The 26034-nt window shown below is 36.3% G+C and overlaps 1 protein-coding gene across 1 annotated transcript in view; it reads left to right on the top strand.

Moving 5' to 3' along the window:
- The window catches only part of LRMDA (leucine rich melanocyte differentiation associated), a 617496-nt gene that overhangs the window by 517930 nt on the left and 73532 nt on the right, over positions 1-26034 (top strand). The window contains exon 6 of the mRNA XM_069019305.1: positions 2149-2233. Coding sequence (XP_068875406.1) covers positions 2149-2233 — 85 coding nt within the window. The remainder of the gene's footprint in view (positions 1-2148; positions 2234-26034) is intronic.

Below are 26034 nucleotides of genomic sequence, written 5' to 3'. Positions count from 1 at the left end.
ACTTATTCTTCCAGTTTTTTTGAGTGATTTACAGGGATGAAGTCTGATGTTAAATAGTGACGTTTTTCTTCTTTTCTTACCCAGAACTACTCGACCCAAAGAAAACATAGAGTTGTGAATGTATGCCTGTTCTTGGAATTAGTTTCAAATATCCCATAGCTGGGTGTAAGGGGTTTCTATCTCTCCCTCTGACATGTTATGTGCCCTTGGCTCGTATTGGTCATCAGAGAGATTTCCAGTAATTCATAGTCCAGAGTAGATTGAGCTGCAGGTTCGCAGTTCACCAAAATCAGGGCATTATTCATTCTGGCTGAAGGTGAGAGTTATGTCTATAGCAATATGTCTCTGAACAGGAGGTTCCCTGGAAAGGGTTTGTTATCACTGGTGAGTCAGCAGAGACAGGCTATTGTATTTTTATTCATATACAGTAAGTAGCATCCTTGCTGTTTAGGCAAACTTGTCTCTGTTAAGATCTCTTAAGATGTTTGTTTTGATGCATGATGCATCTTCATGTTGTGACCTGATTTTTCCTAGGGACAAAAATGGGATTATAACTATGGTCTGACATAGAAATTGATGGCTGGTCTCCAAAAGCAAAAGCTCAGTATGCTAATCTGCTCAGTCACCTCTTAACATTTTATGTACTATCATTTAGGAGTCCAACAGCTATAACAAGGAAGATTTCTAAGTTACAGCCTTTAACAAACTATTACACTGATTAACTTTCATTGCTATGGATTTCTGATTATTGTTCTCAGGTTTGGTCTGGCAATTAAGATTTGAATCTGTATTTATGCTTTTCTTCCCCAAAACATTGTGGCCCTATTTTATATTTCTGTATTTACCAGACATTGGAGAGCCAGGGGTTCATAAATTTTGAGGATATGTTCAGTTATAAAGTAAGTAAGATTGAGGTGAATTCCTTTGATTGACTTTTGCAGCTTAGAAGTCAATATATCATTAGAGAACAAAGTGCACAGAAGATAGCAATTATTTTCTCAAGGCTCCCTTTAGTGAATTATCCTGAGATTCAAGAAATAGTTTAGCTTTTGGTTTTTTCTCTTTATTTGCCTTATTTTTTCTATTAGAAATTATTGTGTGACTTCCAGTGAACACTCTCCTTTGTGTCTTCTATTTAAACACATAATCTTTTTATGTCTGTTGAAATGGGTACATTGTAAATACTCCAGAGCAAACTTCATATCTGAAACTGGACATATCACTACCATGTCACCAACCTAAGTTAAACTGAATTTTAAAAACTGACAGTGATTCATATTCACCAACACAATCTTTTATTTTCACATCTTCTCCTAACAATGCAACACTGCTCTTCAATAACTAAAAAGCAAGATGGTAAATGTGGCTTGTCTTAGCTTTATATTTTTTTTACGTATCTTTCCTTCAGTTGAAACATCCAATGGAATTAAGGTTAGTTTATTGTAAACTATAGCTCTTCAATCTAATCTTTTAAAATTGGAATCCTAGGATCTTGAGACTTATGGAGAAAAGATTGTGTTTCTTTTCTTCTTAACATTTTGCTTTTAAGGGTTCTGTGCAAGTCCTCTTGGGTATTTATTTCTTTTATTAGACTTCTGTTGTTGGTTTTAAGTATTTATTGTAAACAATTCTTTATACTTGTACACTTTTTTGCATTATAGTCACTGTAATGTGTAATAGATCCCTTCATTTAGCTCACAGGGCAGCCGAATGGGAAAATCAGTTGGGATTTTTTTTCTTTGGATTTGAAAAGTATAGTATCTTAGCCCAACTTTCTATTTCATATCTCCTTTCTTATATGTGGACTCATCCACGGCTTCCTTTGGGTAAATATTAATCTGTTTCACCAAGAGGAAAATTTTTAACATTGCCTAAAGATTTTTGACAAAGATGGTAATTTTTTTTTAAGCTGTCAGCTGTATGAAAATATTCGTTTAGTGATGATACATAATGTCATTGTGTAAACTCCTGTGAGTACAGCAACCTTGAGGAATTGCAAGCAGCCTTAACAAAAACAAATTAATCCTTCATGGCTGGTGACTCTGTGCACCTGTAACCACATCACAGCACTCATCCTGCAGGTGCATCTGCTTTGCCTAATCACTGGCCTCCACTCAGAGCACTGATAGTGTTTGTTTTGTCACACAGGCCTCCAGTGCTGCTGCCCCTGCCTCTCCAGAGATGCACTATACACCTCTGCCTTCTGGATCCAGAGACCTCACCAATCACAGAGGTATGAGCTAAATTTTATTGGTATGAACTGCTGCAAGGTGTTAAGCTTTGCTCTAAGGCCTTCCCTGTATCAGTTACTGCTGCATTTCACTTTACAGAGAACACCATGCCTTTCAAGCACTATATGAGAAAACCATACCTGTCAAGACTACAGATTTTACCTCATATTAAATAGGATTTACAGGTAGTCTACCGGGAAAGCAAATAAATCTATGGATAATAACGTTCAGTGATTTTTGTGTGTGTGAGAGAGAGAAAAATGTAAAGAGATTAGAGTACTTAAACATTGCTAAGTAGATGATTACATGCAGCATTGGTAATTTTGAGAGAATTTGTAAACTTTCTAATATTTTTAAAGTGAGAGCTTTTTGGCAGTTTAGAAATTTAGGACTATAATTTTGAAATGTTAACACATTTTCATTGCAATAAAAAGGGATTCTTCTCTGTTTTTCAGCATTAAAGGTGGATCAGTGTTCTATTTCCCTTTTCATCAGTCCTTAGAACTTAAAAAGCACCTTGGGCAAATTCACAAATTCCTTCTGCATACTTATGAAACAAAAAGTTCAGGGAACAGGTGAAAAACTGAAGCAGTCAGGAAGGGTGCATTCTAAGCTTTTTCACCTTTTTTTTTTTTTTTTTTTAAAAGGAGAAATTTGTAAAGCTTTCAGCACTTTTCCAGCTTAAAACCAGAGCAACAATTCTCTTATTTATTTCCCATATTACCCATTGATTCTACATTGATCATGTAAACCACTTGTGTAGAGGCAGGTTTTGTTTAGGATACCACGTCAGCCTTACATTTATGAATTGACAGTAGCTTAATTTTAGTGTGTGTCAAATTCTGCAGCACTACAGAGGATGGAAGCAGCTTTAGTAGAATTCCTTATTACTTGAAACCTCCTGAAAGAATCAGGCAGGTAACGCACCTGAAGAAGGATCTGTGATTCAGGTGTGAAGGATTAGAAAAGCAGCTGATTAGAATTTAATTTGTTGCAGCCTCTATCACTGTTGTTGTGCTAGAGCTGAGGGGGAGTATGAAGCTACACCCTGGCCTTGGTGTAAATTGCTGTGGTGCACTGGAAATCAGATGTCCTGGAAGTGCTCTGGGTGCATTGTATTCTGACACTGAGCTCATGTAGAAACTGATACCTTTTAAAGAGAAAGGACCAACCAAAATCATGAATTTGAGCACACACCCAGACTTCAGAGATTAAAAAAAAAATTCTCCCTCCTTCCTTCCCCCCACCCCAAAACCCCTGCAGCCCAGTGCCCTTCCTTCCCACCCTCCCTTCTCCCCCCATTCCCAAGATAAGTAGTTTTGATTTTCAGATAAGCATGTTGGCTTTGAGGTTGGATTTCTGGTGTTGGATTAAGTGGCTACAGTCTACTAACACAATAAATAGAATGACAGAATGTTGCAAATCCCTGAGTTCTCTAAAAATGCTTTAAAAGTACCCTTACCAGCCAGGTATCTTCAGATTTTTTATTTAGGTGATAGTGTATTGGAAGTGTGGTTTCATGACTGATTTTGTTACCTGACTTGGCAAAAGAAATGCTGGTAGTCTTGAGTATCAAAAGCTGTGTGCCTGCATTATTGATTGACTCCTCTTGCAACACAGAGTTGTGTGGCTGCAGTCGGTGTTGCAGACACATCCAGTAGGTGTTTGTTCAGAGCAGGAACTTGCCAGGCTCTAAGTACCACTGTCCTCACCAGGGTTTCAGAATGCCTGCCCCCTTGCTATGAAAGGGGAAAATTATATTCCACAAATCACCAACTTTCTACCCTTAGCAGTTCACTGTCTTTAATCTTCCCAGAAATACTCTGCTCTGCATGCTAAATACGCTGAAAATTTCCTTGTTATTAAGCACAGTTATGAATAAAGTGAATGGAGAAGAGTGTCGTCCAAAGAAAGGGCAAAATTGGTCCTTAAAGAGACACTGTTAGCATGATCTGATAAGTTTATATGTATGTATGTGTGTGTGTGTATATATATATATATATATATATATATATATATATATATATATATATATATATATATACACACACACACATATTCATAAGGAAGTAATTAAGGAAACTTTCCAAAATTCCAAGTGTTGGAAGAACCAATTCCAAACCTAGAATAACCTGCTGGCAAGGCCCGTTAACTCAATCAACTTCTTTTATACAAAGAAAAATTTTGAAGTTCAGAGGCCCATAAAAGATTAATTGCAGTCAATAGAAAAATCTCCAAGGAAAGAGTGAAATACTTAAGCATGCTATTTTAGGTTCTGAATATCTTCAATTTTTTTCTTCATGGAATGCTTTTGGTGTTGTAAAGTAGGACTGAATCAGCTGTTGCATATGTAAATACTGGCAGTTTTCAGTGTGTACTGGAATGAAGTATGCTGTAAGTTTGTGAGTGTTATTTGTCCCTGGAGAAACTTGTTTACCAGAATCCTGAAGTCTGGCAAATAGTTTGGTACAGCTGTAAATTGATTTTTGGGGGACTGGTTGGGGGAGCAGGAGCAAGCTGGATGTATTTGATTGGTACAGTTTCACTTGGACATTTCTCACTCTGTTTAACTATGATTTTTTACAGGGAGAACAAAACCATATAATATGCATGGGTTGCACCATGTCTCTTATAGCTTTTGTGTTCATGCATGCAGTATATAATTTCCAGTCAGGATCTGATCCTTTAGGCTGACTCCATATTTTGTACAGACAATTTCAGGAATGGTTAAAATCTCACTCTCTCTTTCAAAGCCCATAGAAATGGCATATAACAGTGTGATGTTAGCATGGAACGATATGGAATGATCACTGTAACTATTATATTAAGTGTCATGATGCTTGAGTATATAAGTACATGAAGAGGGAAATAAATATTGGAGACACATTTTTAAGCTTTAGAAAATTTATCCCCATCTTGGGAAAGTTGTTTTCCCTTATATTACAATGTTGCTTAGACCCATTCTTCTGAGCTGAACCTTCCCTCTGTCCCACTGTTCATATTTTTCAGTGAAAAATCTACAGGCTTTTGATTTAAATTTTGGGCATCTGACAGTAGTGTGACTTGATTCTTTATGTGATCTGATTGCTGTGCCATCAGACAAGGCTTCCAAAGTGATAATTCTATAGCTGCCTATACTTTTGTTTTGATTCCAACAGTGATCTCAAACTTCCTCAAGGGGTCTTCCCTTGGTCTTTGTTAAAGGAGGATTATGTATTTTACTTTATATGGATTTACTTGTGTGAAGTTTGTGCAGTTCTCTTGCCTAGTTAAAACAAGTCAGTTTGAAGACACAGCCTCCTCTCATACAAAGTGCTTCTTTTGTTTCTATATTCTATACGTTGCTTTTATTGTTCTAGCTTTCAAATTTTCTGGTGAAATAAAATGTATAGGCCCCACATTCCTGTCTGCTTGTTCAGATCTACCTGAAAGAATCAAACAGAACAGTTACTTGTCGTTGTTTTTTAATAGAAATGGCCATGCTCCTAATACACAGAAGTGACGAAATGTAGTGGCTTTTAGAAGAAATTGGCCCAAAAATTTTGGGGCTTACATAACATTTTTTTAGTGGCTTGTATGTATGGCCCATGTACCCTTCTGCCTTTACTGATAATTTATTAACTGGGTACATATCTTAAAATAGAAACTTCAATTCTTAATATAGTTTACATTGATGAAAAAGAAATTTTAAAGTCATAGTAATGCATTTGTAAGGATAATTTGTCTGATGTGTGGAAAAAGGCTCCTCATCCTTCACCCACTAAGGTTGTATATTTGTTTTTTTTATAGTGGCATGCTTGCTAAGGAAGTCCCTTTATGTGTAAGCATTCAAACTCAAATTGCCATCTAAAAAGAACAGTGCTTTCCAGTTGGTGGGGAAAATAGTAATTTATCATTCTATCTCTTCAGAAGCAATATCACTAAATCATGGCTATCATGAAAATCTGTTTTTCCCATACAAAAGCATGTGCTGGATGCCCTTTGTATAAACAGTTATTTTATAGCATTGTCTATTACCTGATTTACTTGAAAACATACTAATTTGCCAAAGCCATTTGGTTTCCAGTAGCATTTTACAGTTGACTCCTCCTTTTCTTGTGCTCTTATTTCTGGGAAAAACCAGTGGTAAGTCTACCCCATAGCTTACTGGTAAAAGGAAGAAGAAGGAGTTTCCATTAAAAACTAAACCTGTATTTATGTAGTTTTTAGATCCTTAGCTTGGATTTAGGCCAAGGTTTAATAATTCTAATCTATTATGACTTGCAGAAACTTTCTGAAAAAATCTACTGTCCTGTTTTGGTGTCCATACAGTTGCTTATCCAAGTGTTCTGGTATGTGCAGGCATTACATTGTTTTGTTTTATATTTGAATGATGAGTGCCCAAATGAAAAATTGGTATTTATTCAACCAATATGTTTGAATCAACAGACAGACATGTTTTCTTATTTTATGATCTGATTTTGAGAGTCATAAACTGCATTTAGATGCCATGCCCAGAAATCCAAGAACAGAGTATTTTGAAGCTTCTAAAGGTAATTTTATAGAGCCTTTTTGAACAAGGGAAGCGAGAGGTTCCTTCTGCTCTTCAGTTTCTCTTTGTCTAACAGAGTTGTGCTGAAGGTTTCTTTTGGAATGAAGATCTTTCCAAACTTCCACATTCCTAAGCAAACAAAAGTTTGTAGGAATATAATCTGTTGTGAACTTGCCTTGTTTCCTTCTGTGATCGTTATGCTGTGCTATTGTACTCAGAGTATCCGGCGTAGTAAATTTTCATTAATGAATGGGATGTTCATACAAAAGTCCTTCTGATTGACTGTTAGGGTGTGGCACACAGAAAACCAGCTAGTAGCTTTGTAGGAGTTTAGCTAAATTCTAGATGAAGATAAAAGTGGACTACAGAATGCACAAGGGTTTAGCCATCCAGTTAGGCTGGAATTCACAATCCAATAGATATCAAAGGACAGCCACTACTTTCAAAATTTGGTATTGAAAGAAAAAAGTAGCAATTTTGGAGAGCCAGAGGGAGGTGTTTAATTAAAGTGATTATCCTCCAAGGATTTACCCATGCTGTCTCAATTTGATCAGCCTGATCATACATTATAAATATTCTTAGGTTCATATGGAACTAATAGTGTCTATCAATCCTTCCAGAATTTGGTCTAGAGTTTTTATATACTACTTCAAAATATTTGAAGTAGAATGAAAAAATCGAAACACACCTCTTAATAATAAATGGTAATACACCAAGTTCTTATTTTACACATGCATTGTGAAAAGCCGTGCTGTTTTTAAATCACAGACATAAAAAGAAAAGGAAATTGGTTTACATAAAAACTTACTTCCAGAAAGATAAGTATCCTGTTTATATTATCATTGTGGTCCTCTCTGTTGTTGTTATTGACACAGTTGTTAGGTATTCATTGTGTTTTCAAGCCAGAGGCTTATTTAGAGTTTGAAGTTGATTGCTGAGGAAGTTGCAAAGCAATTTATGTAGCAACTTATCATAATTAGTTAGCTTTCTTAGTGTGAACTGTACTTTATGCGTCAATTGATTCTTCTGTGTATATGTATAAGCTCGTTGTATTCTGTCAAAAAACCCCAAATCCCAAAAAACCCATGGTTAGTACTTTATCATTCATTTAGCAAAGTGTGTCTATATATGTATATAAGATGCATTTGCTTTAACATATATCTAAGAATAGGATGAATAAGAAAATTGTGAGCAGATGCAATATATGAAAGTTCTGTATCAGGCAAAGATGCTGTGATAGTGAGATATTTTCTTTGTTGTTTTACATAAAGTGTCCTTTGAAAATACCATCATTTTTAACCTGCATTATGTTATGGTGTGTCCTAGATTGATGACTTCTTAGGCCAGGATCTTTTCATCGTGAGATGAATAACCTTAAAATAAACAAATAAAAAAAGTTCTCAACAGCATGGAGCAGATAAGATCATATTTTCCAGGGAAGGAACACTCAAAAATAAGCTGTGACATTTCCTATTAGTGCCAGGAAGTATAAGTGCCCAACAGTGAGATGTGATGTGGTCATGACATAGCCTCAAGGGGAGTGGGTGGAAATCCTCTTCTTTTGATACTCTGGGAGAATGCTAAAATAAGGAGTCTGTTAAGGGGAAAAAAAAAAAAAAAAAAAAAAAAAGCTTAAAAAACCCCCATGTGACTTGCCTGTATGAAGTGAGAAACTGGGTACTAGTTCCTTGTTTTTTAGTTTGGAAAATAGATGTTAATGGAAGCTCAAGACACATGGGAAAAGCATGGAGAACAAAGTGATGGTGAATATAAGTTATCAGTGTGAGAGAAGACTTGTTTAAGAAAAGATTTTGTTTTGCAGTCCTAGTTCCCTTTAGTTAAGGAGATGTGAAAGAAAGAAAAAAAAAAATCGATCAGAGGCAAACTGGGGTTTTGTAGTCCAGGTATGTGAGAAGGTAATGTCAGAAACTTAAAGAATTCTGATGCAAGATGTTCCTGGTGCAGCTGGAAGAAAGGCAGAGCAGGCTTCTCTCATTCCTGTGCTGGATGGCTCCTGCTGATGCCCGTAGACTCGCCAATCCTTACACCAGGAGATGAGGTGAATGGTACCCACTCATGCCTATGTATTCAGGGGTGCACCTGATTTTGGAGTTCTGACCGTGATTTTTCCCTTCCAAGGAGGATTCCAGTTTACTGGTTTCTCAGTATTTCTGATATGTTTGCTTTGTGGGGAGAAGAATAGGTAGAAGGAATGAGTGGAACAAAGTCGGTGGGGAGAAATGCTAGAAGGCACACTTTCTTAGGGAAGTGCACTCCAGTGAAATGCTTCTAGCTGGTAACAGAAGTTCACCTATATTAGTATTTGCCAAGTCTGCAGATATATTAGACATCTCTCCCGGTTGTGTGAACTGATACACAACCAAAAATTTTGCCTTTCAAAGGAACTGAGAGGTCCAATACCCACACACATGATCCACTCAGCTCTCAGCTGCGAAGTGGTTTATTGCTGGCCAGTCATGAAAGAACAGGTGAATTTTATTTGTTTACTGGAATAGAACTGCCACCAATGGCTGTGCTATTTGTGGACCTATTTACCTCACTTGCTCAATAGTGATAATTTCTGCCACCATCTGCATTTTTCTCTGTAAAGCACAATGACTTTCCCAAATGTGGAATAAATTATAGTTGCATTTGAGTGTGACCTTGACTAATATGGTTCAAGAAATAAATTATCTGGGTCATTGGATTCATATTCTTGTCACTAACAGGGTCAACAATTTTTTGTCTGTGTATACAAGGAATGTTGGATTTGAATCAGGATACTGTCGATTATTAAAACTTCAACATAAAAATGTATTGTTATCTTTTTGTATATTGCAGTGATGGGAGCAACTAGTCATGTGAAAGTAGGTTCAGCTAAATGAGGTGGGGATGATATATAAAGTGACTTGCAGTTTTGCGTAAAGTCTTTCTTGATGGCCAGCAAAGTTAAGATCTGGTTTTAAATGACAGCATATTTTAATTTGTGAGCCTTCTCTGTGTTCTGTGGTTTGAAACTGAACCCAAGGGATGTGATCGAGCTGACCAGAAGTAAGTTCTAAGAGGATCACTTCCTGGTGTGCTTTGTCTCTGTGGGAATAAAATATGTGTGTTTCTCTGCAAGAAAATTTTAAAAGACAAAAGGAGAGTAATTAAGTGGTTAATCAACTTTAGATTAAAATATTATTAAATATCTCAGATGTTGGGCACAAAATTCCCATTCTGCATCTAATGGGATTTAGTAGTCTAAGACTCAGGCAGCCTTTCATGATTGTAAGTATTTTTTTTCCAAATATTATAGAGACTTTCATTTTTCCACAGTGCACATTCCCCCATCTGACTGTTGAAGACCTGACCATTTTCCATATTTTTGTCATTCTGAGGTTTTTTATTTTAACTTTTTCCATATTTGCCCAAACTAGCAGTCTAGGCCCTAGTCACCCATACAAGCGTCACATCAGAGGGAATATGATTAATGAGGAAAAAACCCGTAACTTCATATTTTTGGTAGACTAGAGAGTGTCTGATATTTCACAACATAGCTCATTTTGTCATGCTGGTAAGGAGAAACCGTAAGAATGCTCAAGCAGGATGACTATGAAGTGGCAGAAATATATAGAAAACACTGGCTTCTATAAGTGGAAACTTGGGATCCAAACCCATGAGCCTACCTAAAATCTTTGGATATGCAGGAGAACTAATGATGCAGTGTCTCTACAACTGGCAATTTAAAAAAAAAACAACAGTCTAGTAAATTTGCCACTTGGCCTAATAATCTTTTACAATAAAGGCCAGTCATCAGCCACAGCTGATATTACAGCTCTTCCAGAGCAATTGGGTTCAAAGCACACCACTGCTGTGCAAATACAGTCTCCTGAGAGATCTCCCTGTTTAGTTAGCACTCTAGTCTAGCCTGTTTTTGCAGGAGTCCTTCAATTTTATCATTCAGGCATTTTTATGGCCTCATTGGAACAAATAAACAAACATCTGGAATCATGTGGTATATTTAATTAAAAACTTTTTGTTTGGCCAGAAATAGTAAAATCGTGAAAAATTGCCTGTCTCCAGGCTCAGAAAGGCCAAATGATGAAGCTGTTGGCTACAGACAGTTTTACAATGTATTGAAATTCATAGATATGCACACCTGCTGCAAGTCCCCCCCTTTTTTTTTGATTCATAACCATTAATGAGTGTTTAGTGCACAGATTGTAGCCCTTGTTTAAACAGGAATTTACTGTTTTTAATAACATATAGACACGTGTTGATATATTCCATACAGCCTGTACTGTTCTGTAGAACACAGACAGGATAAAGCTTTATATTATTGGTTAAAAAAAAAAAAAAAAGAAAAAAAAAATCTTTATGGTGCATGTTCCATTTGAATATTTTTTCACATGAGCATGTTTTAATTCCAGAGGCCGTAAATATCTGCCGCATGCTAAGGGTCTGTGTAGCAAATGTTGAAAATGTGAAAGATGGTGTTTTCTCATTAAAATTAGAATCTGTAATGAAAATGTAAATTTCATTGCTACATTTAATGTATATTTTGAGGAAAATTTCAAGAAACTCTTGCTTTTGCAGATAAAACTGCTTGATGTCATCTGAGATATTGCTGTATGGTCACAAAATATTTTACAGACCAGGATCATTATTTATGAAAACTAATTTGTCTATTGGGCTGCTGTCTATTTCAGATGCACAAATATAGGCCTTTGAACATATGGGACATAGAATCTTATTTTTGAGTTTGTACATCTCAGTTTTTAAATAGCTGAGCCCTCTCTTAAGAAAATGACATGCACACAGAAAGTAGTACTGCATCTGAATATTGTTCACTAGTCTTCATCTATCTCATGATTAAAATAATTTGGCCATTCCATTTTGAGCTGTGTTTCTCTGAGAATTTAGACTATTTAGCAGGATAGGATGGATGGAATACTCCTGTGGCTTTGGCCACTGCCCTGTAGTCAGTGTTACTGACCTGAATGAAGAGGATGTGGGTGTCATCCAAAAAACCACTAATTCCCACATAGTCAACACATGTAGAAGCCTGCTTTAAAAACTGGGGGAGGGAAGAAATTTCCTGCACAGTCAGAGGGGCAGCCATCTGCATAACAGCAGTGAAACTGTTTTATCCCCTTGTGTGTTTGTTCTTTATAGCATGCACATCTTGCTGTAACATCTACATGTCTTTCAGACTATTAACAGCCAAAAAGATGCAATGTATTTTGTATTTCATTGTTCAGAGTGTGTGCTCTGCTAGAAGTGGGTGAAGGGTCCTTTTTTAAATTTGACTTCAGGAAAGGAAGGGGTAACTTTGTAGGATTTCATTGCATGATCTTATGAAAGAAGAAAAAGCTGTCAACTTTTTACTGGATATGAATATCTGTATTCATGAACCAATGATATATTTACTGATCAAAGTTCCTTGCAGAGCTCTGAAAGAAAATGATAAGTAGGTTGATGACTTCCCTTTTTTTCCTGTTTTGTGATATTTTTGTGGTCTGTTAATAACTTCATTGTAAGAAGACTAAATGATAGGAAGCCCCATGACATCCTTCACTTACTTTGTATGCCCTTAAGCAGAGAGATCACACCTGGGGAGAAGAAAGGGAGGAGACAGCGAAGTAAATAATGAGTATAAACAAGCACAATTGCTTTATGTCCCTTCCCAAACAGAGGATGGCTGATCCCTTTTTTGTAGATGTTCATTGTGTTGCCTTTTACAGTCTGAGATATTTTGAAAGTTGTTTCTATTTACACAAAATTAATTTCTTTTACTGTGTGATTGACAACACTGATATGTTTTGCAAGACTCTTTGTCTATGACTCTGAAGTGCTTAGTAAACCTAGGCAGCCACCTGAAAGACCCCCCACCTGTGGCTGCATAAAACTGAAATAAAGAATGGAAAATAACCCTTTGAGTATGCACTTTCCCACCCACTGAGAGCAAAATGCAATGTAGTGCAATTTTAGTACTTGCGTGCCACTGGGGAAAATAGGCTCCTAAAATCACATAGTGAAGCATTGGAAAAATTCAGCAAATTTGTACTAAGCACTGTGTTATAAAACCTAAGGAACTGTAGGCTTTGCTTCTCAAGTGAAACAGATTTGTGTTGCAATTCTGTTAGAACGCCTCCAATTGCAATGGTGATATTTAGCACAGTAGGCTAAAAAAATGTAAGGCTGGTGAATACAAGTCCTTTCTCAGGAATGCTTACAGAGTGGGGTGCAAGCAACCTTCTGATGTCTGCTTAAAGACCAAACAAGACTGCAGTCTCTGATTTCTTTTTTTACTTTTGCTCAATGTTGGACCACATAGAGAGATGTGGAAAGAGCACATGGCCCAAGTTGCCTCTTGCAAAACCATTTCTGTTACTAGGCATGGCTTCTCGCAGTTAGTAGAGAACTAAATTGGTGTTCATGTCTTGCCTGAGAGGAGTTAGAATATGTGTGTACCAAAATTGCAGGGCTACCACACCGACGTGCTGGATTTCCCCATAGTAACTTGGTTTCCTCTGCACTGACCACTGCAGGAGCAGCGACTGTAGTAGCTTTAGTCAGTGGTGCTCAGAAGAACTACACTACCCCAGCTCTACTTTTTCCTCACAGGAGCGAGGCAACTTCTGGATGGTTTTTTTGCTGAACTGTGAGCAGGAGCAGCCAGTATTAGCAGCAAATTTTGTTCCTGTGAAATAAAAGGAGTGGGCTCAACTGCAATAATCCCTTGTGCCCCAGTGGAAGAACTGGAATCTGTCTTAAAGCCAAGAGGTGGCAAACACCCCATCCAGACTCACTAACCAAATGCACCCTACCGCCCCTCCCAAATCCACATAATTAATTAATTTGGCAGATTGTGTCTGTCTTAAAGGTATTGAATGATAAATTTCATGAGGGGGAAAAAAAGAGAGCAACTTAGAATAAATAGATTAAATATAAGCTATTACATCATTCAGAAGCAATTTGGTGCTGTGAAATGCCAGCCATCACTGATGTAAAGTACGTGATATATCAAGAAAAAGAAATACCAGGTGAAATTACAGTAAGGTAAAAAGGAAATATGTAGATATCCCCTCATCTGATAATTGTGGATGTAAAGTTTACCTCTGCCCTGTAAGCTGATGCTAGATAACAATGGCAGTAGAAATGTAGAGGATAGCTGAAGGAGTCCCTTTGCTGTTATTTCCTATTCACTTTTGTTCCACTGTTAAAACATAATTCCTTTGCCAAGGTGAGTTTAGTAATAAAGTGAAAGAGGAGCTGTCAGCTAAATTAATTTTTTTGTGTTGAAAAATCTGTTTGTTAAAAAGGAATATAATGGCTTTATTCAAAAGAGAATGAGGCAAAATAGAACATCATGAGACTATTATGAGAAGAATTATCAGGAAGAATATCAGGAGATGCCACAAAGGAGAGTGAGTTTGACATATTGTTAATGTCTGTTAATTCTTTTTATTCTGCCAGCCCTTAATAAAAGGTTTTTTTGTTGTTTTTTTTTTTCCTGCTCCCTGCTTATTTAGGGAAGATAGCCCTTCAGATGAAATTTCTGTATGAAATGAACTAGTTAAAATCGTTTGCAAGATTTGGAGATGGCATTCATTTCGGAGATGTAGGAACCATAATTCAGGAATTCAGGCAGAAGTTGTTCCCACAAGAAGCTAAAACACAGACTGCAGTTTATCAAATAAATAAAGAAAAAATGCAAAATGGTGATATGTTTTGTAGAGTAAAAAGAAAATTTCAAAGAGTTCTAGAAGTGACTTTGTCAGTGAGAATAGATGCCAGCTTGCTGCGGTTTATATGCTACCTGGGAATGCACGGAGTGGAAGATGTGTGGAAGAAAAGGAATGTTTCTTTCAGAAGCAGGAATGCCCTTGTAACCTCAAATCATCCATCCTGAATGGAGAGAGGAATTTCCTGACAGATGAATATTTAGGGTCTAAAATAATTTTTTTTTTTGGTAAACATACCACCTAAACTAGCTACAGTGTTTCACCACAAAGCTGAGTCTTACTGTGTCATTCTGTTTTTCACTAGCACAGGCAGGAAAGGGAAGGCATTGATACTGCTGCTCTGAAGTTCTGTGGGCTGTTCAGGATTTGTTCTTATGTATGTGAGAGACCAAATGTAGAGCTATTCTGCAGCAATTTTAGAAGATGGCAGTTTCTAAGGCAGGTTAAAAAGTTGTACATCACTTCAATCCCATTTAGAGAATTTGGGAAGGCAAAGAGCATCTGGTTCCTAAAATCAGGTCTTGGCAGTAGGGAACCCAGTTTTAAAATCTGTATAACTATTGTAGCTTATGTAGTATGAGTTGTTTCAGAATTATTCTGATAACACTGAATGTTAATGGGACCTTCTTCAGAAAATGCTTTTAAATAAATAAAGGTGCAAGAGCAAGTTCTGATCTGTGAAGTTCAAACTACTTTCGTTGGAAGTATCTTTTAAGTATGGTGATAGAGCAAAGAGTGATATGAAAAGCCATTCCTAAATCTCATAAGCTTAATAGAAAAGATTTTTCAATCAGTGTAAAGAAGGGTTTCTCTGATCTGTAGATTAGAAATACTGTGTTGGAAGCAAATATGTTGGTACAAGAGGGGAATCTCTAGGTAATTTCTCCCCATGGCTGTAGTTAAAACTGCACAGATTATGGGGAGGAAATCCATACACATGCTAGACATCTCTGTGCTTTAAAACAACTGCCTGCAGGTGTTTTAGCCATGCACATGTGGCTGGATATATGATGAGGCTTTTCAGATTTTCAGCCAAGTCTTCACTTGCAGGGTAATGAAATGTTGAGGGAGAGGGAAACAAGATACATATCCATGTAGAGGTTATGATGTCATATGTGGTGAGTTATTGCTGTTTTGATACTTCTCATAAATTCATTCCGAATCAATTGCTAAGCAGTGTTTCTGTATTATTAATTTAAAATCTTGGAGAATGTGAGGTTGTGTGTATGCACACATTTAATATACTCTCTGTATTAGTCAGCCATTGTCTCTGAGCTGAGGAAAGCACCTTCACCTACTCACTGAACTACAGCCATACTCCTTATTATTAAGTTCAGGCATCTTGGGAGCAAATTTAGGTCAGTGTGGAAGGATCTAAAATTCACTTTCCTATAGGCAAAACACCTCAACTGGGCACAGATTTTTTTTTTTTTTTTTTTTGAGCATCACAGTTAGACAATATGTCGGTTTGGTACCATGTCCTAAAGTATAGCTCCAAGCAGCTTGAAAGGTTGTTGAGAGTAACAGGAGAGTAACTCAGAAAATTACTTCCTCGTAAGTATGAACTTTACCTGTAGTGCCAAGTTATAGATACTACAGTGCCTTTATACAAATATTGGTTTTGTGTATTTTGATCTCATTTGCCAAGCTCTACATGGCAACTGAATGAACAGAAGCATATGGGTGAATTCTATCCAAGACATATGCAAACTTTCTGCTGCTCTTGTGAAGTAGTTTAAATGTTTTGATTGATCATCATCAGTACTACTATTTTGGTGATTCTTGATTTGAAAATAGACTTGGAGTTGCTTAAGAATAGCTTGATAAGATTTAACCTCTCTAATGAGAGCTTGATAGATAACACGTTTAAATTAGAAGGGGAAGGGGGGCAGTGTGAAATAGATCATGTTGTAATTTCAGTAATCACATGCACTGAAATATGTCATTGAAAAGATACTTAAGAATCTTAAATCTTAGGATGGCTGTCAGATTTCTTTTAGTCTGTGAACAATGACAATCATAATTTGACGGTGAAATACGGTCAGAGCTTCTGTCTCCTTGACAATCACTCCAATATTTAGACAAAAAAGCACATTCTCACAGATTTCATTAGTCAACTTGTACTTTTACCTTTTCCCTCATGTAACTCTAATACTCCGTGAGAAGCTTCGACAAGCAGAATTGACTGTTCTGTCTTATCAGCATGAAAGAAATTACATGTGAGTATGAAAAGCCAGAGGAATTTTAAGGCCAGTCACACAGGTTGTTTGAATAACCCAGGAAATATTAGGGTTGCACTTAATGAGTTGGTGTGTGCTTTTGAGCCATTATAAAACCTCCTCTAACTGATTTGTTGCACCGTTGAATTAAGATTTTTAATTTAATTTTTTAATATGTTGTTGCTGTGATGCTTAATATGTAACAAAAAACCAAACAAAATTTAAGAACTCTGGAAAAGGCTTGAAGAGCTCCTTTGAGTAACAAACCAGAGGGAGTGAGGAGATTCTGATTAACAAAGCAATCTGCATTTATGAAGTATCTTTTATGTAGATTATCTCTGGGCACTTAGAGTGCAATAGTCTGTGGAGCTTGGCTAAGCAAGTGAATAAGCTTGAAAGAATGGGAATTTTGAAAGCAGGGAAGGAAGAGAGCTTGATCTAATGTCATAAGGCAGGGAGCTTTAGGGCCTTGGGGCGCAATTAACAGAGGGTCTGGCACCTGCCGTCTCCAGTGTTTGTATTTGTTTAGAGAAAGATTTAGTAATTCTGCTCATGGGATGTGTTTCCTTTTCTTGACTTCAACCCACTGTGGCTTAGAATCTAGCTGAATGTTTGTGGTAATAACAAGCTGTAGGCATCCTTGACTCAGGTGAACATAATAGGCAAAGGGTTACTTAGTGAAGTTCATGAGAAACTTGCATTCTCTTTTGTCATCTTGAGTCCTCCCCCTTCACCCCTTTTTTCCCCTCTGTTTAACAGTAGAAAGGTGGTTCTAAGAGGTGAGAAAAAAGACCAAAGGAATTTATGCTGCTTTTACAGCAGGATTATTTCAGGCCTTACCGAGTTTCATTTTATTTATTTTTTTTATCTGTTGATTTAAATGGCATTTCTACTGAAAAGTCAGTGTTTCTTACTGAAACACAAGAAGAATTTTAATGAAATGTATGCTAATTTGTAGAAAAGTTCAGGATACTACTATGTGTCCTTTACTGTCCCTGAGGATGTTATGATTTCTCCTTATGAATGTATAAATGGGAGCATTTTTCTCTTACAGTGGTATTGTCATCTTACTTGAGAATGCTGAAGTCTTTTATGGGCCCTTTGTCAAGTGTATGTGTAGCAAGAAGTTAATTCATGGCCTGATGCATTTACTTACTTAGTAAGATAGGCAGTGAAAAAAAGGTAGAAAAAAAATTATTGTTTTCCTTACTTTCATATTTGAGATGGTGAGGCAGAAAGCACTGTGTACAGTGGTTTAGCCAAAATGTCCATGGCACTGTATGGTTTTAAGTATCTCATTTCTTCGACTGCTCATTTAGTAACTAGAACACCCCTTCCAGTAAAAGTTCTCGTGTAAGAGGCCTGCATGCTTCCTAGATAATTTTAATGATACGTAATTTATCACCACTATCCACAAAGTTTGTTTCCATGGTATCAGGGATTAGTTCTCCTGTCTGGATCATTCTGACTTGCCCTTGTCACTTATCTTCTAGTTTTGCAATCTATCAATATATTTGTATAATTTTTAAGTCTTCCCATAAAAAGTGCATAGTTAAGCTTGGCCAGAAACACTGTATAGTCATTGAAGCCTACACAGTTCAATAAAAATCTTGATGAATAAATCTCATGAACTACACAATAAACGAAAGAAACAGGTGAGGGGGAATGTAGAGTGGCAGGTGAGAATTAACAGTGCTGGGTACTGGATGTCATTAACTTCCTGAGCATGTCAAGGAGCCTTCAATGCAGATAAATTGCAATTTTCAAAGTAGTCTATAGAGGTTAGTTTCTTCTAAATCCTACAGATCTTTCTAGGAGAATCTCATCTGTAGTGGATTGTTGGGGGACTGTTTTGGTGATGTAAAATTTGCATTTTAATAAATGTTTTTAATTTGCATATATGATACAGTGTCCGTAGAAAGACTTGACTTTTACTAACTGGTCACTTTTTTGTAACAGTTTTTCCTTTTAGCAATTACAAAACCCAGTTTCAGGAAAGGAGCAATCCCTTATCATTTTGCCTGTTCAAACCCACTCCTTTCTAAAGGTGTTGTAAAGACAGTGACAGCATCCCAGCTCAGCTTTAATGGGCACATCATTAATAAGCCAAGGGCTTTTTCATCAAGGCACAAGTTTTTTTCCTGTCCTGTAAGCCCAAAAATTGAAATTATCTAAACTACAGTTTTCTGAGTTGTCCACAAAATTAAGTGTTATGTGATCACTTCTGGTGCTGTCATTTCTTTGCTGAAACTGATGCTATTGTGGCTGTAAACTACTATAGCATAACAGCTGTTTATCAAAATATTCATGAAAATTTTCTGTGACAGGAGAAATGAGCATGCTTGTAATACTGTTTCCATGGAAAAAGATGCATGGGCTTAGATTTAGTCAAAATTATGGCATACTGTTCTAAACTTGACAGAACTAGTTCAGCACATAATCCATAATAAAATAGGAACCGTGGTATTTAAACACTAATTCAGTGCATATCAGTTTGTATGCAAAGACTCTGTTTAAGATATTGCAAAACAGGTTTTCTTAGTAAATGCTACCAAAGCTGTGGCATGAATCCCAGTCCTGGGATATGAGTAAAGTCTTTATCTGGGCTCCAAGCTGTGGTTCCATGGTTTGCTCTCTCTGCCCAGTATAACAAATAGTGGATGTTGCATGCATTTTTGATTGATGAGGTATTGAGGAGGATTTGGAAATCTGAAAACCCATATTATTATAAAGATTATGGAATAGTGGGAAATGGAGCCAGGAATGTACCTATAATTTAGGGTAAAGAGTAATAATGAGTGCCCATAAAAATAAATAGCCATGATGTTAAATAGACTGCAGATCATTTGCACCTTGAGGCTTTTCTCAGATTTTGTGCCAGTAAAGAAATGTGGTAATAAGCCCTCATGTATTTAGGCAAAAGAGTTTCTTATGCATGAATTTTGTTTAGGCAATTTGAATAATCCCAGAAATATTTAGGAGCATGAAGGGGACAAGAGAAGGAAGATGAAGGCAAGAAACATAAAAAGTCTGCACTATTTGGAAGAAGTACTTTATGTTTAGATTATTCTTGATCATACTTTTTTCCTATTGCTTCTGGCTCTTTCATGGCTGATAATGCTATTCTGAAGTCTGTTCTGAAGCTGTAATTATTTCAGTTCTGTTCGTTGAAAAATCCTTTTTGATCACTGTAGACATGCAAAATGAAGCTGTGTGATTGCTGGCCAATTTGTTATAAGAATCTTGAAAGTTCTTTCCTAGTTTGTCCTCATCAGTCAAAAAGAAAAATACTTCATATCTTTCTTTGTTTACAGACATAGTATTGCATGGAGATTCTAGAGCTAGGGGGGAGGGTAGCATTTCCTATACCTGCAAGTATAGGAGAAAGTGTAAGATGAGCTTTCATGGTTGAGAATTTAAAAGCTTCTTACTCATTGCTTCTGGTTCATCACAGAAGATTTTTTTCAGATAAATACTACTACTCTGATTTTTAAATAACATTTATACGTATCAATGTTTATTCACAGCCTGTACTGTAATCAGATTTCTTTATAATGTCTATATGTGATAATCAACACTGGAACCAAGTTTTGCAGCTTCCTTTCTTTTCATAAAGTTTTGTAGAAATTGTTAGTTATGTGTTTCACATTGCAGATCAGTGATTTCCCTCTTACAGATTGTACAGATTCAGGCAGTTTGCAAATCAGTTGGTTGTCATACTTTTGTGTAAGAATTTTTTTGGATATCTTTCCTCTCTGACTAAATTTATTGAGCTACAAGTAAAGGAAATTTGGAAAGCAACACATTTTTAGTAAAATGTTGTTAGTTCAGTGAGAGGTGGAATGGTCAACAGCTTTCTCCATACTTCAAGTTCCCAAAGCAAAAAGGAAATTTATACTCTCCATTGAGATTTAAACTAGTTTATTTTCAGTCATTTATCTGAAAAGTTGATGCTCACCATAATAATTCATCAAACATTTTTTGTGAAGTATATCTGGCAAGACTTTCTGGCATCAGCCTTTGAAATTCTGAGTTCTTGCATCCTCTGGGAACAGAGTGACTCTCTCTTCTTACTGCACATCTGGAAGGAATGTTGCTGCCTTTTTGTTTCATCAGGGAGAGATTGTTAGGATAACAATTTAACCTCTCTAAACTGTTTGCTAGTATCTTCAGATTTTTGAATATGAAAGAGGTAAAATGCTATCATTTATAAATTATATTAATATTTCAGTTTTTAATTTTAAATAATACAGTAATAATTATTTCTTAAGAATAACTGTTGGTACTATACTGAGCTCTCCATGAGGAATGAGGCTAAAATCTGTTGGTATACATATGTGCTGTGTGTTAATTCTATTGTCGTATTTAATCTCACCAGGCACTCTAGTTAAACAAAATACGGATGCCTACTTTTGTTGTATGTAGTTGTCCTTTTTCATGATCTAGAAAGCACTTAAGAAAAAAAAAAATTAATTGTGAATTTAAATTTTTTTAGCAGTGAGATTCTATTAGGTAAACTTTCCACCTAATATCCTAATATTCTATCCTACAGCTTGTCTAAATGATAAGAAAAGCTTTATTTCCTAATTACAAAAACAGAGTTATGAATGTTTATGCTTAATTATGTAAATTATTTGTTTCAATTGAAAAGATAGGAATTCAGTTTACTAATGTAAACATCATTATTTAAAAGCCGCTCCCTCTTTCTGTGACGCATTTTTTATTTAATAGGCACAACTACATTACTTACCCTAATTCAGCAAAACATCTGAACTCTCACCTAGATTCCATTATGTGCTTTTGTCTTTTGCTGAATATGGCTGATTTTAAGCATATGCCTAGAAGACTTATTGAATGAGAGACTCTTGGAACAGGGGTTAATGCTGTTTGCAAGCTTTATGTTACTAAAAATCTAGAAAAGATTGAATTTGGTTTAATATTTCAATGAAAAATGGTGTAAGGCAGAATGCCAACAGGAGATGCATTAATAATCCATAAACCTGCGGTAGCCAACTAATTTGGGACATTATAGGAAATCTTGGCTTTGTGCTGCCAATATTTCTAACATGACTTTCCATCAATAAGTGCAGGAAATACTAAACTGAGTTATTAATCTGCAAGGAAGAAACTAAAATTTAGAGAGATCTGATTTCTGTTCAGGAAGAACTTTTCTTTTAGGCATTAAATTTTAATCCAGTATATTTAAAAAAATACAAAAGGGCTCTATATTGTTACTCTGAATTCCTGTGGAATGTTTTCACATTACTAATTAGTGGCAGAATGTCAGCAGTCTTTCATTAGAGAGAGTCTTTTTCCTTCCGTTTCTGCCACATCTCTCTATTCCTGACTGGAAGCTTTTGCATAATGATTGAATATGTATTTAGTGTTATAACTAGTACTAAGTATCGTGATGAATCTACATGCTGCATTACCAGGCTTCCTGCTTGCCTTGCAGTTTTCAGAAAACACTACATTATTTGGTAGAAATTTCATCGGTGTGAAATCTTACTAGAAGCTTGCTGATAGGAAGCATGGATTGGAGCAAAAATTGATAATTAAAAAAAAAAAAAAAAGCTCCTATACAGTTTTATTAATTTTGTCCTAGGGCTTCCATATTGCCATAGCGAAGTTTTCTTGTAGTCAATTCTGCAATGCTAATCTCCTTGGAATTTACTGATTGTCACGCCCAAAGTAGATATTAAGTGTGACATTCCAGAAAGCATTATCACTTTCTATCACCCAGCTAAGCAGGAGCTATGACTAGCACTTTTACTTTTCCAAGAAAGAATGGACAGATGAGGCGTTTGTAGCCTCAAGTCCTACTGCAACCATCACCACTGGAAAGTGAGGAGGAGCTTTGTGTCAACATCTGCAGGCAGCAGAACAGAGATACCTCTAGGGGCAGGCTGCGCTCCTTCCAGCATTCATACTTATGAGAAATGAATGGGAAAAGTGTGGTTAAGGTTGATGTTTATTACTAGTTGTTTATGTTCTTGATCTGTATATAACTTGTCAAAGAAGTAATATACCCTTCCCTGCTTGACCTGATATAGCAACATCTAGGGTAACAATACTGTGATACATTCCACTGTGAATGTAATAGTGCTTATTTCATGAAGCTTACAGACTTTTATGGTTTCCAGCAGGGGTACCCAAATGATGCCTCCAGCTTTATGTGGCCTGCTAGACCAATTTGTCCATCCTCTGCTCTGTCTCTGGCTGCTCCCTTCCTCAGGAGCCCCTCCAGTGCTGGCATTGAGTGTGCTGCAGCCCTGGATTGTTCTGGCAGTGACAGCCTGTTCCTGGCTGGTCTTTTTCCCATGAGCCCTTCATGAATGGGCAAAGACTTAGCTGTGTAAATGTGCTATAATGTTAACACTTAAAGTCTGGACCTGCTGCTCACGTCCAGATCAACTTACCATACTGTGAATGTGCTGTAGGTCTGCTCGCTCCACAGAACTTCATGAAGCTAGGGCTAACAGCTCCACAGAAAAGCTGGGTACTTAAGTACTCTTGATTTAGGAACAGAATGAAAGCTGTTTATTGTCCTCATTTGCCATTTTAAAAATGAAAATTCTAATGTAGTGTTTGAAATTTTCAAAACCATTTAAGTTTTAATTATAGTAGTGCTTAGGTCATTAAATGGAGTAATATCAAGGTCAGTAGCATTAAGAATGCAAATAATGAAGATTTAAAATAATCAAATCAATAAATGGTAAAAATTGAACTTGGAATAAAAAATTTTAAAAATTATATAAAATTTTGAGCTGTTCTCTTGCTAAAGACTTTTTGCAAAAATTCTAAAATTATAATCCAAACATTTGAAGGGATCTTTCTCAATCTTGAAAATACCCTGAGTATGTAAGAAATTTATCATACCCAAGGCATTATTTGAAAGAAGTTCTTGATTTTTTCTGGTATTTCTACACTATTATGACATTAAAAAAAAAAAAAAAATCTTTTAGCCACCATTTGGTGCTTCACTTGGCTTTATGTTTTTGGTGTAGGGGAAAGATTAAAGTTGTTTCTCAGTTACAGTACAAATGTTTACAGTAATTTACTTTGGCTTTTATCTTCTTAAGGGTAAGGGTATTAAGATAAGGACAATTTCAAATGTGTCTTTCATATAGTAGCATAATAAATAGTTGGCTATCTATTTATTACAATGGTCAGTACATTATGAGGGGAAATTGTATTCATAGCGGATTTTAAGTAAACATAAATAAGTTTAGGTTTAGAACACTTAAGAAGTTAGATATTCTCATGGCATGTTTTGTACTGAAAAGGCACTTGGTCCTCCAGCTACTGTGCTGAGTTCTAATCAAAAAAAAAAAAAAAAAACTTTGGTGAAGAACTTTGAGGTTTTGGTGAAACAAAAAGTGAAAATTAATCTTCAGCTCTAAATGCTGAGCTATTTGGTTGTGGGGGGTTTTTTGATTGTTTCTTTAGTTAGGGGGTTTTTTTTGAGTTTTGCTTGCATTTTCCCCCCCACAATACGGATTTGTTAATCTCATGGGTGTTTGTGGTCTAAACTATTAACATAGTTCTGCTGTGCAGTTCATTCTGTCCTTCATTCCTCAGGATTTTTAGAGAACTGCTAGAAGGGTTGATGGAAGACAAAGTGATCAAATATTTGTAAAAGGCTTACAATAGATACTTCAGTAAATGTAACTTGTTAGCTGCAAATATGGGGAAAAAAAATCAAGTCCTATATTTCACTAATAATTTTTCCCACTTGCAAGTAATGATGCCTATAAAAGATGCAATTTAATAAAATATAAAATATTCAGAAGTCTACATGGAAGTCTAACATAGTGTCCTGGTTTTGGCTGGAGTAGAGTTAATTTTCTTCCTGGTAGCTGGTTCAGTGCTGTGTTTTGGTTTTAGTATAAGAACAATGTTGATACCACACTCATGTTTTAGTTGTTGCTCTCTGGTGCTGACCCGCAGTCAAGGAGTTTTCGGTTTCCCCTGCTCTGCCAGTGAGGAGGTGCAGAAGAAGCTGGGAGAGAGCACAGCCAGGACAGCTGACCTGGCAAAAGGGTTATGCCATACCATGAAATGTCCTGCTCAGTATGAAAACAGGCAAGAAGTTTGCAGGGAGGGGCTAACCACTGCTGGGGAGCTGGCCGGTTATTGGTCCAGAGGTTTTATTCCTCTCTTCCCTCTTCTTTTCATTATTATTATTATTATTATTATTATTATTATTATTATTATTATTATTTCTGACTTTATTTCAATTTCTTAACTGTTATCTCAACCCATGAGTTTACCTTTATTTTTCCCAGATTCTCCTCCCCACTGCACAAAGGGGAGGAAGGGAGTGGCTGTGTGGTACTTAGTTTCTGGCTGGGGTTAAACAGCAACATGTAGTGTGGATACTAAAAGTTAGACTGGGTTCTGAAGCAAATGAAATAGCACAAGTCTTTACAATAAGATAAAAATGTAAATTTTATAAAAGAACATCAATACAAACATTGATCTCCTGTCTATATTTTAGTAATTGCTGAGGAAAGCATGTCTTGCCATTAAGATTACAGGGGCATGCTGTAATCACTGAAACAGGGTAATGACACAATCTCCCTAAGGAGTTATCCCACTGTAGTTTACTGGGGGATGTTAGGTATTTTACCCACGTGGCATACACCATGAAATTCAAACTGAGGAATGAAAGAGATGTGATTCAATTCTCTACTACCTTCTGCTGGATGCAATTCCCAAAACAACAGTACACACAAAGCTAGTAGTGAGATAACTTCAGTCAAATTGTGATATTATGTGCTTCCTGCTAGAATGCTTGGCTATCATTTGGATGAACAAGAACTGAATGTGAAGTGCATATTGAATTCTTAACTTGGATCCAAAGGAAAAGTAGAAATAAATGATGGGAACATGAGTGGATCATCTTGTGAAATCCCAGATGCTGCCTAAATCTTCTGTGCTCTTGTCCATATGCCTATTTCAATATTTCTGAATGCTAAAGTAGAGCAAACGACACTTTTTAGTTATGGACCCTCTAGATTTGCCCCAAAAGCTTTTGTCTTGAAGGCATTTGTTTAGTCCAGTCCTGTAGCTCTGCTTTTCTCTTTGTCTCTGCCAAACCTTATGTTAATTCTATCTTTTATCACTTGGCATCCTAATCCTTAATGCAATATTTGAGTGATGCTAGGAGCCTCTTATGCTATTTTGTTGATTATGGGTAACATTATTTTTGAGGACATAGGAGTACTAAACAGGCTAAAAATAATATTGAAAGCAATGCAAGCTGAAATTTTAGGGAAAAGTGAATGGTGCAAATAGATTCACGGAGAGCACCCTAG

Source organism: Aphelocoma coerulescens, chromosome 6 (genome assembly GCF_041296385.1).
Source record: "Aphelocoma coerulescens isolate FSJ_1873_10779 chromosome 6, UR_Acoe_1.0, whole genome shotgun sequence".
NCBI classification, from domain to species: domain Eukaryota; kingdom Metazoa; phylum Chordata; class Aves; order Passeriformes; family Corvidae; genus Aphelocoma; species Aphelocoma coerulescens.
This window is presented reverse-complemented; position numbering and strand designations above follow the sequence as displayed.